Below are 14,030 nucleotides of genomic sequence, written 5' to 3' on the forward strand. Positions count from 1 at the left end.
TATCTAAGAGCTGACATGGTTTTAGCAGTTTGGCATTTTAAAGGGACTTGCCAGAATGGATACAGCATACTGAGGTGTGAGTGTGTGTGTGTGTGTGTGTGTGTGTGTGTGTGTATGTGTGTGTGTATGCACACATGTGAGTGTAATCCTCAAGTGAAGAGACATCTATTCTGGTATTAGCCGTGTACTTGGGCCCATCTACAGTTTGATTGTACATCGGTTATGATGTGTTTCTAACAGGAAGGATACAGATCTTGATGAATAGCTAAAAGGTAAGATCATTCTTAAAGGTGTGAATGATTAATAATGGCTATGCATAGATTTTTTTCTAAGAGTAAATAAAATATATCATTCACTTGAAGGGCAGGAGTTTGGCAGAGTGATTCACAGTGCATTTAAAAGCATAAAAAGTCAAACCCAGGGTCTCTTCTAAGCATGTCAACGAGGAAGCTGGTTTAACCATTTGAAATATCTGACTGAATGTTGAAATATGTGAGTGGATGTAGAGAAATCATATGCCTTATGGAATACTGAAGATGGAGCTAATATTATTAATTGCCACCAATTAAACACAATCAAACTTTTCTCCTTTAGTAGCTAACAAGTAATAGTATGACAGAGATAACTGGATAAAAAAGATGGTATTTGTGTACTATGGCATTTGGACTATACATTTCAATCCAACTAAGATTTACTATATAACCTTTAGATTAGAGGTTCCTGTGGGAAGTTGCTGTATTAGCATAAATCGTGGCTTTGACATGGTCAGTATTCATACCAAAGTACATAGGGCCCTATTAAATTGTTAACTAGTGCAACAAGACTGACAAAACTTGAAGACAGAAGAATTATTCTAGTGGTGATATCAAAGGACAGTAACAAGCAACCTATATAGTTGGTCTTTGTTAATTTCTTGCCAATGGTCAAGAGCTCATGACATTTTCACAATGCATACGACAACAAACTTCTTGGTGATGCACTACCTGTCATGCTCTCCTATGGTCCAGCATCACAGGGATTGTGCATGTCACAGAAAGAAAGAGTCTCAACCCTTGGGTCAGGGTGGGATTCACCATTTCTTCCACAAGACCCAGGTAAATGGAAGCGCATGAGTTATGTCTTTCTAGTGAAGGTGGAAAAACAAGTGACTGTCATCATAAACTATGTAAAAAGAAATGTTGGTGACTGTCTAGGATCAAATGCCTATATCCACTGGAGACAAAAACAAGATTCATCATTTATACATATATATAATCTTAAGATATATATATATATATAAAATCTTAAGATTATAATCTTAAGAATAAAGATTTACAAGTCACTGAATTTTTAAAAGACTTTATTGACTTAATGTCCTATAAAAGATGCCATGAATATCATTTTCCTCATTTCATGCCTCTCCGTGTGAGGACAGAGGGCATACATCCTGGGTATGAGAGAAGGCACAGTGGCATTCTCTCCCTGCCATTATCATGGCCCTTTTCCCTGTGTTCTGTGGCTGCCCATGTTCCCTTCAAGTCAGGGCTCGTGTAAACAAGCCTAGAAGGAGGCCTATTGATGGATGGAGATCTGACGAATACACTGACACCATTTGAAGCACCACTTTTGAACATGAAGGGCAAAAACGTAGGAAAGACCAAAGGATCATGTCACAGGTGAGACTTCACTCTACCAAGGTGTTCATAGGATTTTTGGAATCTAAACTCCCTTTGAGAAACTCTAAGATAATGATACACTTTTACTGACTTGAATACAGCATCATATGCAGCCCTCCCCACTCCTCTATACTGTCTCTCTTAAAATACACATTTTGAGAATCTTCTGCCTCTGGGTGTGTGGGCGCCGATATGTGTGAACATTATAGGTGTGTAGATCTTCTGAATATCTTGGGCTTCCTGGGGTAGCAGGATTTAAAATTGGTTCAGTTCTACTAAATAATACATGCCAGGATTTGGGAATCTTTGAATAAACAAGGAACATGTTTCTCGTAACACATATTCAAACACAGAAATCAAAGGTGTGTCTCCAGAATAGAAATATTTAAATGATTGTCTGCATCTGGTAAACATTCTAGTGAAACACTATCATGTGTTGTACTAAGTTCTAACTCCAAGTTATATGTTTCAGGGTAAGTAAAAATGAAAGCATCAAGTGGCTCAGAGAAATCAGGACTGGGAGGGTGATGCTTGGGGGGTGGATAACTGTAGATAGATGTACTAAAAGGTACAGTAGTATATCACTCTCCTCCAAAGTTCCCTTTTAGGATGTATCTATTTGGGGATTTCATAAAGACACATTTATACTTTTGTTCACCAAATTTTGAGAACACCCTAATCTGAAAAACAAATACTATTTTAATATAATGTGAGTCATATGTAAATAATCACATTGTGGTTTATGGGTAAATGAAATATACTAACCTACCATCAGGCAGACAATTAAACAACTATGTTTGTTTAATTGAACCTTTGAAGCTTTCACAACAAGTGTGGATTTTTTTCTCTTGACTTTGCCTCTAGAAGGTGAGGGCAAACAAATCATTTCCACTGTCTCTCCTGTCTGCTACATGGCCATGGGAGTGAAGGAATCTATCTTACTGTTTTCCTCCTCTTCTCCTGTTGCCTATCAGGATCCTTCCCAAGCTTCCCCTTTCCCTGTCCTTTAAAGAAATCTTCAGGGAGCAAGTGGATGCCACTAACCACACAGTGAGCCCAGAGGAGGCCATGACTTCTTATTCTCACACTGGTTGTTGTCATGGCCAAATGGCAAAATGACACATAGAATAAGATTGAGATGACAACCAGATCACATATATATCTGAAACGTAAGGGAGATGAAATAACTGAAGTGGTAAGACACTTGGCCATTCTTATTTTGCATTTCCCCAAAGGGTACAGTCTCTAAAATCTATCCCTGATTTCATCCCTTCTGTGATGACAGAGAGATCCTGTCATGTATTTTTATTTTCCCTTTTTATCTTTTTCTGACCATCATCACCTCTGTCCTCTCCAGCTCCTCAACTCCTCAGGATCTGGAAAGACCCCACGTTCGCTTGGGCAAAAAACTTTCTATGCAGATGTCCCTGACTATGGAGTCACTAGTGATTTCAAGATTTAAAACATGATTATTATTTTCTTGTTTTATTTCCTTGTACTCCTCCATTCTTCCTTAATCATCATAGAACCATTTGCAGATTATCATTCATTTAAGAGCCACCTAGCTCCATAACTAAGCATATCAATGAGTTGCTCACCAAATGACCAGCAAAGAGACAATCTGATAGAACAGTAATATAAGGAATTAGTGTCTTTCCACTAGAATCTGCCCAGTTCTGGTCATCAGTACATTATATTGTACAAGCGGGGAAGCTATTCTTTATTGGAGTTGCAATTAGCTCTTCTATCCAGAATGTAGTCACACTTTAATTTTAATTGTTTGTTTTAAATGTGTTCTGCTTGATTCCTTTGACTAAAAATATACACCATCAAACCAAATAGGTGTTTTAGTGAGAAAGGTATTTACAGAACAATGCAGGTGAGGTATTCCCAGATTGATTGGATGCAGTTTTAATGACACAATCATCCACAAGTGTGTGCTAACCCCTACCACATTCCAATGACTTATGTATCAACATCACAGAGTATAGGAAGAGTCTCCCCCATTTAAAATAATTTGCAGTGACTATTTGAAATCACTAAGAAGAAGGAAAAGGAGGAGGTGGAAAGAAAAAAGAGGGAGGAGAAGAAGAAGAGAACTACTCCAATGAAAAATAATAAAATCACAGGAGTACATTCTAATGATGCTAAACTCTGCATCAGTTATATTTAGTCCCTTCTACCTCCAACTCACAAGCTCCTTTGGAGTTACCATGTTTAACAGACTTTTCAGTAAGTTCCAAAGAATCCATTAGGTATTAAAATTCCAGAAACATTATTTGCTGGAGACCAAGTGTACACAGATAATATGTTCAGCATCTGAATGTTACAGAAAACTTCTCCAAAATGGCCCATATGTTCTTGGAGAAAAAGCAGCAGTCCTGACAGTGAACCATGAAATATTCTGGAGGCAAATGGCAGAGTGCCAGTGTCTTAAGGGATGGCATTTTCCACTTTAAATAACAGAGAAAATAATGCTTTAAAATGTTCTTGGTGATGCATGATTCAGTAAACCCTTCAAGGCGTTGTAAGAAAAACCTTTTCTTCTTAAGACTGATGTTGGAAAGAATCAGACAAAAATTAAGAATTGCTCTGCCAGGCAGCATAAAGAATCAATGGGGGTCTTTCTGAAATTCAGGAAATTCAATGAATCGATAGACTGTTAGGAACCAGGCCACACATGCTGAAAGTGATTCTTTATAAGGACTAGATACAGAGATAACACAAGGCTCTTCAGAAAACCCTGAGCCCAAGCATGCATTAAAAGAAGCTAAATTGTGTACTAGCAGGAAATGAAAACAGCTTATTTTTTAGCAGGCATCTGCAAATGGGGACATTTGGCAAGGGTAAACCAATGCTTAATTGAATGATAAGCAATTTACAGGTAAACATCAAAATGTATTTTTTCATTTCTCATTTGATTTTTGTCATTTCTAGTTCACTTACCCTGTCTCTAAAAATGGCAAAATCTCTGCTATTAAATAATTTGGATTTAATTGACATTCCCCAAGGCAAGCAAGCTGGAAGTATAATAATTCCTTTGAAAGCAAACACTCTTTGATGACTACAAGCATCAAGTATGATCAGAGAATTCTTCTTGGTCATTTTACAAGGGTCTATCCATCTTTATGTGGCCTATGACACCAAAATTAAAATGTATAAAGTGGTTCCTTAAAAATTATAAATAGTCAGTGGGGCAGCTGGGTACCTAAAAAAGATTCTTTTCATTATTATGGAGGAAACACTAGACTAAACCACTTACTCTATCCATGATTTTATTTTAAATAATTTATCATTAAGACATGAAATTTACCCAACTGAAATCATCACAATTCCTTATGTTTTCTTTCAAAACCAAAAAGTTTTTTAAAAAGGGAAGTGAAGGAAAACAAGGAAACTTTTAAAAATTTCATAAGCAAATTGAAAAATTAATTATAATAAGAAATTCATCTTACATTTAGAGTTATTACTACTAATTTTTCAGTTTATTGGCATTATCATAGTGTTCATTCATTGACAATTAAGCCAGGATCATAAAACATCCAGAAAACATATAGTTTTTGAATCCATTAGATAATAATACTGTAGACTATGATTTCTCCTTGTGGTGGGATTTTAACTGTGTCTAAATAATCTGGGGGAAAAGACTCTCTTAAGTATTTAGGACACATAAAATTTAAAATCTAACACTTGCGGTAAAATTAAGTATTAGTCAAGGTAATAATGTGACAATTACTCCAAAAAAAGTTGCACTTTCTATAGTGGATGCTGGCACAGGAACAAGATCAATGCATGTACTTCATTCATTTGAACGATTTTAAAATATGTCTAGAGAGCTGGAGAGGGGCCAGGCGGAGCGGCCATGGAGGGTCAGCACTGGCTGCTGCTGGAGGCCAATCCCGAGGTCATCAACCAGTTTCTCAAACAATTAGGTCTACATCCTAACTGGCAGTGTGTTGATGTATATGGAATGGATCCTGAACTCCTTAGCATGGTACCAAAACCTGTGTGTGCAGTGTTGCTTCTCTTCCCTATTACAGAAAAGTATGAAGTATTCAGAACAGAAGAAGAGGAAAAAATAAAATCTCAGGGACAAAATATTACCTCATCAGTATATTTCATGAGGCAAACAATCAGCAGTGCCTGTGGAACAACTGGACTAATCCATGCTATTGCCAACAATAAAGACAAGATGTACTTTGAATCTGGATCAACCTTGAAAAAATTCCTGGAGGAGTCTGCATCACTGAGCCCTGAGGAACAAGCCATATACCTGGAGAACTATGACTCCATTCGAGTTACTCATGAGACTAGTGACCATGAAGGTCAGACTGAGGCACAAAATATAGATGAAAAAGTAGATCTTCATTTTATTACATTAGTTCATGTAGATGGGCATCTCTATGAATTAGATGGACGGAAACTATTTCCAATTAACCATGGGGAAACTAGTGACAAAACTTTATTAGAGGATGCCACAGAAGTTTTCAAGAAGTTTATGAAACGTGACCCTGATGAACGGAGATTCAATGCCATTGCTCTTTCTGCAGCATAGCTTGTCCAGAATGGAAACACCAAATACTGTATTATTTGCAACAAAATTAAATTTCTTCTGCCATACACTAATTCAAAAATTTTGATATTTTTCATTAACTTGACTGATTAAACTTTATGTGAACTAAATAATAAATAAATAAATAAATAAATAAATAAATAAATAAAATATGTAGCATCCAGTGGGTGATCAATTTAGAATGTCTGAATTATATCTCTATAAATAATTATATTTGAAATATATTACAAAATCCATGGGCCCATATGAGGTAGAAATGAAGACTTAGAACAATGGGTAGAGAAAAAGTAGTTACATATTTGTCTATTGTATAATCAGTGCATATGACGATTCTTCTTAGTATCCAGGCTCTATCTCTTCCTGTTCAGGTTCAAGAACAATCTCTTGATGTTATTTATTGTCTAATGTGTCATTTCCTAACTAATGTCATACCTCACAATACATGAAAAAGACAGCAGTGTCATTACTATTCATAAAGCCATAGCTCTTCAGAATGCATTTGTATTGAAATAATATAGATCTTCTTGCTACTCCAGTTACCTAATACCGTTTATTTAGTTACATCATTACTCATGATGCTGCCCCACCCAATGGCTTCATTGTGTTATCAAAGGTAATAACTGCTTCACTGATGATGACTACAAATAAATGCAAATCTTACCCAAAGTATGCAGGAAAGTGTAAGTTATTATTTTCTGTTATTTTAATTTTATCAAACTGAATTTTATAGTTTAAACATAGAATAATCAGGTTTTGGTACCATGCTAAGGAGTTCAGGATCCATTCCATATAATAATAATATCTTCTTAATATGTCTTCCCTTGAAATCTTTAGCTAAAGTCACTGCATTCCTAGAATTTAATACCTTTCAATGTTGACCATATATGGCCACCAGTGAGGAGGACTGCTGAGGGTCCCATGAGCTGAGCAAGAAGAACAGTCCTATTCACACAAGGAATGTCCATCCATTTCCATCAAGGCTTAAGACTAACCCAGGAGAGTATGGCACCACATCAATCACAGGCAAGAGAAAACTTGATCAGAAGGGCTGATGGGCATCAAGGAGCAACATCCTGGAAAGCCCTCCAAGGAGACAGGCACAGCCTTTGCCAGAGATCTGCCTGACATGTAGTGCAAAGCCTGTGGAAGGAGTAGGGAAACTGTCCTAAGTTACAACTGCGGGCAGGGGTGGGGTGGGGATGGGCACAAAGTAAAGATCAGAGAAGCCATATGACCTGGACACAGAGAGCTGAGAACTGTCCCTGTGGCCCAAGGGTTAGAGGTGGACTAGAAGTAGCCTAGGGCCCTAATCTCCACTTGTGTTCAAAGTGAGTGAGATTCACCTGAAATCAACATGTCAGCACTATTCTGGAAGCTCAATCTCATGTGATCCCGTGAAAGAAATGCTTTGGTCTGAACTCAGGTGCCTGACCTGGATGGCCCTCTTGGACCCTGTAGGTCCTAGCCCCCAGAAGGAATCTTTAAAAATTTAGTGGAAGGCATTCCAAAGTGCAGAGCTCCCTAAGATACAGGCCAGAAGCAGGGTCCCTGCTTGCTGGTACTGTGTTTTCCTCCAGTTTCTAAAAGGCCCTTTAATACAAACTCTGTCTTCCTATAGCAGCATGTCCCTTTCCATATTACCAGTAATTGCATGTTCAAGTGTATTGCCAGAGAGTAGGCCACCCAATAATATCAGAATACCCTTGCAGGAAAGGATCTTGTCTTGCATTTTTGCTCTGCTCTCTAAAACCTGCCCCAGGGCTGGTCACATAAAAGTCAACAAATACTTCTCAGTTCATAATAGCTAGTTACCAAATACAGTTAACAGGTAAACAATAAAACTGCTAAACAAGAGAAGTCAAGAGTCATTAATACTGTAAAGGTAACTTACTGGAAAAAAATTCATAGTAAGTTGTTCTTCATCATTAAGATTTCAACCTAAAGAAAACAGTGCTGTACACCAATTCTTCGGCCAGAGTGAAAGGGCTGGGTGGATATTCCATTTCCTGAACTTATTCACTACATTAAGTCCTCAATATTGTTTCTCTTCCCTTTTTTCATTTTCATTATGAGAAAATACATGTCTTTCTTTTTACTAAAATAAGTTTAGTACATCATTTTATGTCGAAGTTAATAATGACCTTTCTCTATGACTAACCTTCAACCCACAGTGATCTGTTACCTAGAATGAATGAAGTACCATTTTTTATACATGGTTTATACCACATTATTTGTATGTGTACATGTATACGAATGTGCAAGAGCACTGTGTACATATGTATACTGTATATTATTTAGATACATATATATACATGTCTCATCTCCACAGGAAAATTATATCCTTTATGCCAATGAGCATATTTCCTATAGAGCATGAAGCACCTTCCCAGACAGAGAAGGAAGCTGAGAAAAGTTTCTTATATTTGATTAAAGTTTGATCCCACCGTTGGATGTCTACCCTTTGAAATTTTTTGAGAACCTTGATGCTCATTAAAATATAAACGAGATTTAAGAATGAGAGGCGTCAGTAATTAAGAAATATCACATTTAAACAATTCTGTGGTAATAGAGGTAGCAGGTAAAAAAGTTAACTTAGTGTGGATTTCCCAGGGGATAGATGTACAAGTCCAGGTGATATATTTGCTTCCCAACAGTTCTTTCCCAATACAAACCAAAATCATCGCCAGTCATCACCAGTATCTACCACTGCTACTACCAGTACAACCAAACACGCTAGGTTATTAAGTTCTTGGGAACTGAAGCCATACATTATTCATAATTCTATCCTCAAGTAAATAGCACATACTAGTACTCAATAAATATTTATTGAGGGGATAAATGAAAATCTACACTGATTTGCCTTCTTAAACTGATCCAGTCATATCTGGGTCAACATGTGAAAGCTAATAATATAATTTCCTTTCTTTCACAGATTTTACCAGAAGTTGCATAGCAATAATAATTACCTTGCCAAAGTTGTGAACATTATACAGGAAATATGTTCCACAGTTACTAGTCTACACAGCTCACTTTGCTCATTCTTCTCAAGGGAAACTAAGCAAGAAGATATAGGTGGCTTTTCTTTTCAATCATCACTGTGAGCAAAAAAACCCCAATACAGTCATGTGTCATCTTCATTTATGAAGCCAAAACAGGAACAGATGATCTTATTATTTAGAAAAAAAAAAAAAAAAAAGAGAGAGAGAGATGAACATGGCACACTGGAAAATGTGTGGGTGAGGAGAAAAAAGTCAAGGTGCAAAATTTATAGTTTGTGGTAAAACATTAATGGCAATGAAAAGTCCTCAGCATTTTATCAGTAAGGGCTTAGAAAATGGCTACAAGATAGTCCAGATAATAAGAAATTGTCATATGCTTTTAAAATTTAGGTTGTCTTTTGAAATCTGATAATGTATATCTTCCTCAAGATTAAGCCACATAAACGTGTGGAATACAGAATACTAGGGCTTACAAGCATGTTCTGATTATACTAAAATTAAGAGTTATTGAAATTAAAAGAGATTTTTAGTCCTATTTCCAGTTCAAAACAAGATAATCTTCCATGGCATCACCATCAGGTGGATTCTGGAAGATAATTATTTTGCACGCTCAGTTGAGGTTCTTGATTCTATCGCAGGAAGTTACTACAGGTTTTAGAGCAGAAGAGAGCCAAGATACATAAACTTTATTGTTATTGTTGCCCATTTGACAAGATAGTGTCCCAAATGAATGGACATTGTCCATTCATATGGAAAACAAAAGCTTGTTTATCAGCTGGTTAATTGTGCTCAAACATGAAATAAGATTCCCATCAGTGAAGCTTCCTCACATTTGTATTTCTCACCTAAATTATAAACTATCTGTGAACAGAACCATTTTCAGCATCCAAGTGTTTATCATAATGAAGCACATCTGCCACAGATGACTGCTGACCTTTCAACTTTTGTCAGCACTTTGGCAGCTTGCATACTCATAGGAAAGGGGGATGGATGTGTGTTTCCTGGCACTGTCATCTTCCTTTATTTGTGTGGCTTAACTCTGAAATGAGGAAATAACTAAGTAAAGCCAGAACACTGAAAATATTCCTTACACAAAATGATTCTGGTGAATGCATTTATTTCCCATCAAATTTTCTGGACTTGGGAAAGGCTGAGTTTTTTGTTTCTGTTAACTCATTTCACTATTTTTTTTCAAACTTAGCAGCTGGAAAGAATTATTCATTGTATATATAATTTTAAAAAGTGGTTACTAACACTTAATTCAGCCTGTTTTATATCTGTTAGGTCACCCAGGAACCCCCATAGACTCTTACTTTACCGATGGGAAGAGATTTAAATATAGGGCTTCATCTTTCGTCTGTGGAGTTTTTGGACAAGCTAGATGATCAGTCAAGAGCAAATTGAAAAAAGGCAAAAGTAGGTCCCCCCTGCACAAATAGAGAATCTTAACTCTGATAATAAATCATTACTAAACATAATTATAATTTATGGAATACCTTTAATAGGTACTGCACTAAGATCAGTATTATATACAATCTCCAACATATCCAGATTGTGCACAACCTCAGCGCACACACAATGCAAGTCTCACAAGGTAGCCTTCTGGATGGGTGCTGCTTACATGGTTTTGACTCATGTGAGCAACAGAGTAATGACTGCATTCATGAATATGTGTAACCCTGTCATAAAATTTCAATAAATATTAATATCATCTCTTTCCATCCCCCTTTTCCTTCCTATCAGCACGTGTCTGGCCACATACTTGTCCAAGGCACTAGTGGGTCCTTTTTACAGATGAACTAGTGTAAAGTCTACTCCCTGTACTTCAGGAGCTAATCATCTAATTTAATTCAGTAAATGGATGGCTGCTTGCCATTCATGCTCTTCCTAGTGCCCCCCCCACAAAGTTCCTTTTAGGAAATCCCCTCTTTCTCCTGGTGTGTGAATTTCTAGCCTGGTCCTTCCCTTCTAGAAAGGTGAGGAGGGTGCAAATTATTCTTTTTTCTAGACCATTAGCAGAATAGGAAGTTCCATCTATGGCCTAAATATGACAATTGGATCTGTCACCATGATGGTATTCTGCACTCTATTCCACCTGTTGGAAACTTACTGTGGCTATTACTTCCTAAAACCTGTCCTTCCTGAATTTTCTTTCTTTTTTTTTTTAACATCTTTATTGGAGTATAATTGCTTTACAATGCTGTGTTAGTTTCTGCTGTACAACAAAGTGAATCAGCTATACATATACATATATCCCCATATCTCCTCCCTCTTGCGTCTCCCTCCCACCCTCTCTATCCCCCCCCTCTATGTGGTCACAAAGCACCAAGCTGATCTCCCTGTTTTATGCAGCTGCTTCCCACTAGCTATCTATTTTACATTTGGTAGTGTATATATGCCCATGCCACTCTCTCACTTTCTCCCAGCTTACCCTTCCCCCTCCCTGTGTCCTCAAGTCCATTCTCTACATCTGGATCTTTATTCCTGTCCTTCCCCTAGGCTTTTCAGAACCTTTTTTTTTTTTTTCTCAGATTCCATATATATGTGTTAGCAGATGGTATTTGTTTTCCTCTTTCTGACTTACTTCACTCTGTATGACAGTCTCTAGGTCCATCCACCTCACTACAAATAACTCAATTTTGTTTCTCTTTATGGCTGAGTAATATTCCATTGTATATATGTGCCACATCTTTATCCACTCATCTGTCAATGGACAGTTAGGTTGCTTCCATGTCCAGGCTATTGTAAATAGTGCTGAAATGAACATTGTGGTACAAGACTTTTAAAATTATGGTTTTCTCAGGGTATATGCCCAGTAGTGGGATTGCTGGGTCATATGGTAGTTCTATTTTTAGTTTCTTAAGGAACCTCCATACTGTTCTCCATAGTGGCTGTATCAATTTACATGCTTTTAAGTTTCATTAGGTCCCATTTGTTTATTTTTTTTATTTCCATTTCTCTAGGAGGTGGGTCAAAAAGGATCTTGCTGTGATTTATGTCATAGAGTGTTCTGCGTCTGTTTTCCTCTAAGAGTTTTATAGTGCCTGGCCTTGCATTTAGGTCTTTAAATCATGTTGAGTTTATTTTTGTGTATGGTGTTAGGAAGTGTTCTAATTTCATTCTTTTACATGTAGCTGTCCAGTTTTCCCAGCACCAATTATTGAAGAGGCTGTCTTTTCTCCAGTGTATAGTCTTGCCTCCTTTATCAAAGATTAAGTGACCATGTGTGCATGGGTTTATCTGTGGGCTTTCTATCCTGTTCCATTGATCTATATTTCTGTTTTTGTGTCAGTACCATACTGTCTTGATTACTGTAGCTTTGTAGTATAGTCGGAAGTCAGGGACCCTGATTCCCGCAGCTCCGTTTTTCTTTCTCAAGATTGCTTTGGCTATTCGGGGTCTTTTGTGTTTCCATGCAAACTGTGCAATTTTTTGTTCTAGTTCTGTGAAAAATGCCATTGGCAGTTTGAGATGGATTGCACTGAATCTGTAGATGGCTTTGGGTAGTACAGTCATTTTCACAATGTTGATTCTTCCAATCCAAGGACATGGTTTACCTCTCCATCTGTTTGTATCATCTTTGATTTCTTTCATCAGTGTCTTATAGTTTTCTGCATACAGGTCTTTTGTCTGCTTAGGCAGGTTTATTCCTAGGTATTTTATTTTTTTTGTTGCAATCGTAAATGGGAGTGTTTCCTTCATTTCACTTTCTGATTTTTCATCACTAGTGTATAGGAATGCAAGAGATTTCTGTGCATTAATTTTGTATCCTGCTACTGTACCAAACTTATTACGTCTAGTAGTTTTCTGGTGGCATCTTTAGGATTGTCTATGTATATTATCATGTCATCTGCAAACAGTGACAGTTTTACTTCTTCTTTTCTGATTTGGATTCCTTTTATTTCTTCTTCTTCCCTGACTGCTGTGGCTAAAACTTCTAAAACTATGTTGAATAGTAGTGGTAAGAGTGGATAAGCTTGTCTTGTTCCTGATCTTAGAGGAAATGGTTTCAGTTTTTCACCATTGAGAATGATGTTGGCTGTGAGTTTGTTACATATGGCCTTTATTACGTTGAGGCAGATTCCCTCTATGCCTACTTTCTGGAGAGTATTTTTTTATCATAAATTGGTATTGAATTTTGTTGAAAGCTTTTTCTGCATCTATTGAGATTATCACATGGTTTTTCTCCTTCAATTTAATATGGTGTATCGCATTGATTGATTTGCATATATTGAAGAATCCTTGCATTCCTGGGGTAAACCCCACTTGATCACAGTGCATGATCCTTTTAATGTGTTTTTGGATTCTGTTTGCTAGTATTTTGTTGAGAATTTTTGCATCTATGTTCATCAGTGATATTGGCCTGTAGTTTTCTCTTTTCTTTGACATCTTTGTCTGGTTTTGGTCAACAGGGTGTTGGTGGCCTCATAGAATCAGTTTGCAAGTGTTTCTCCCTGTGTTATATTTTGGAAGAGTTTGAGAAGGATAGGTGTTAGCTTTTCTCTAAATGTGTGACAGAATTCACCTGTGAATCCATCTGGTCCTGGGCTTTTGTCTGTTAGAAGATTTTTAATCACAGTTTCAATTTCATTGCTTGCGATTGGTCTGTTTCTATTTTCTATTTCCTACTGGTTCAGTCTTGGAAGGTTGTGCTTTTCTCAGAAGTTGTCCATTTATTCCAGGTTGTCCATTTTATTGGTATATAATTGATTGTAGTAATCTCTCATGATCCTTTGTATTTCTGCAGTGTCAGTTGTTACTTCTCCTTTGTCATTTCTAATTCTCTTGATTTGAGTCTTCTCC

General features: G+C 37.0%; 1 protein-coding gene across 1 annotated transcript; it reads left to right on the forward strand.

Moving 5' to 3' along the window:
* Window positions 1–5,517: 5,517 nt before the first annotated feature.
* On the forward strand, window positions 5,518–6,267 carry LOC102973890 (ubiquitin carboxyl-terminal hydrolase isozyme L3-like). The gene has a single exon (XM_055086363.1). It carries the CDS (start codon window positions 5,518–5,520, stop codon window positions 6,208–6,210), a length of 693 nt encoding a protein of 230 aa, XP_054942338.1. The 3' UTR covers window positions 6,211–6,267.
* Window positions 6,268–14,030: the final 7,763 nt, after the last annotated feature.

The sequence above is a fragment of the Physeter macrocephalus genome, chromosome 8, assembly GCF_002837175.3.
Source record: "Physeter macrocephalus isolate SW-GA chromosome 8, ASM283717v5, whole genome shotgun sequence".
NCBI lineage: Eukaryota > Metazoa > Chordata > Mammalia > Artiodactyla > Physeteridae > Physeter > Physeter macrocephalus.

Bases quoted from the DNA above. Each gene is read 5' to 3' on its own strand.
- LOC102973890 (XM_055086363.1), top strand. From the start codon at position 5,518: ATGGAGGGTCAGCACTGGCTGCTGCTGGAGGCCAATCCCGAGGTCATC.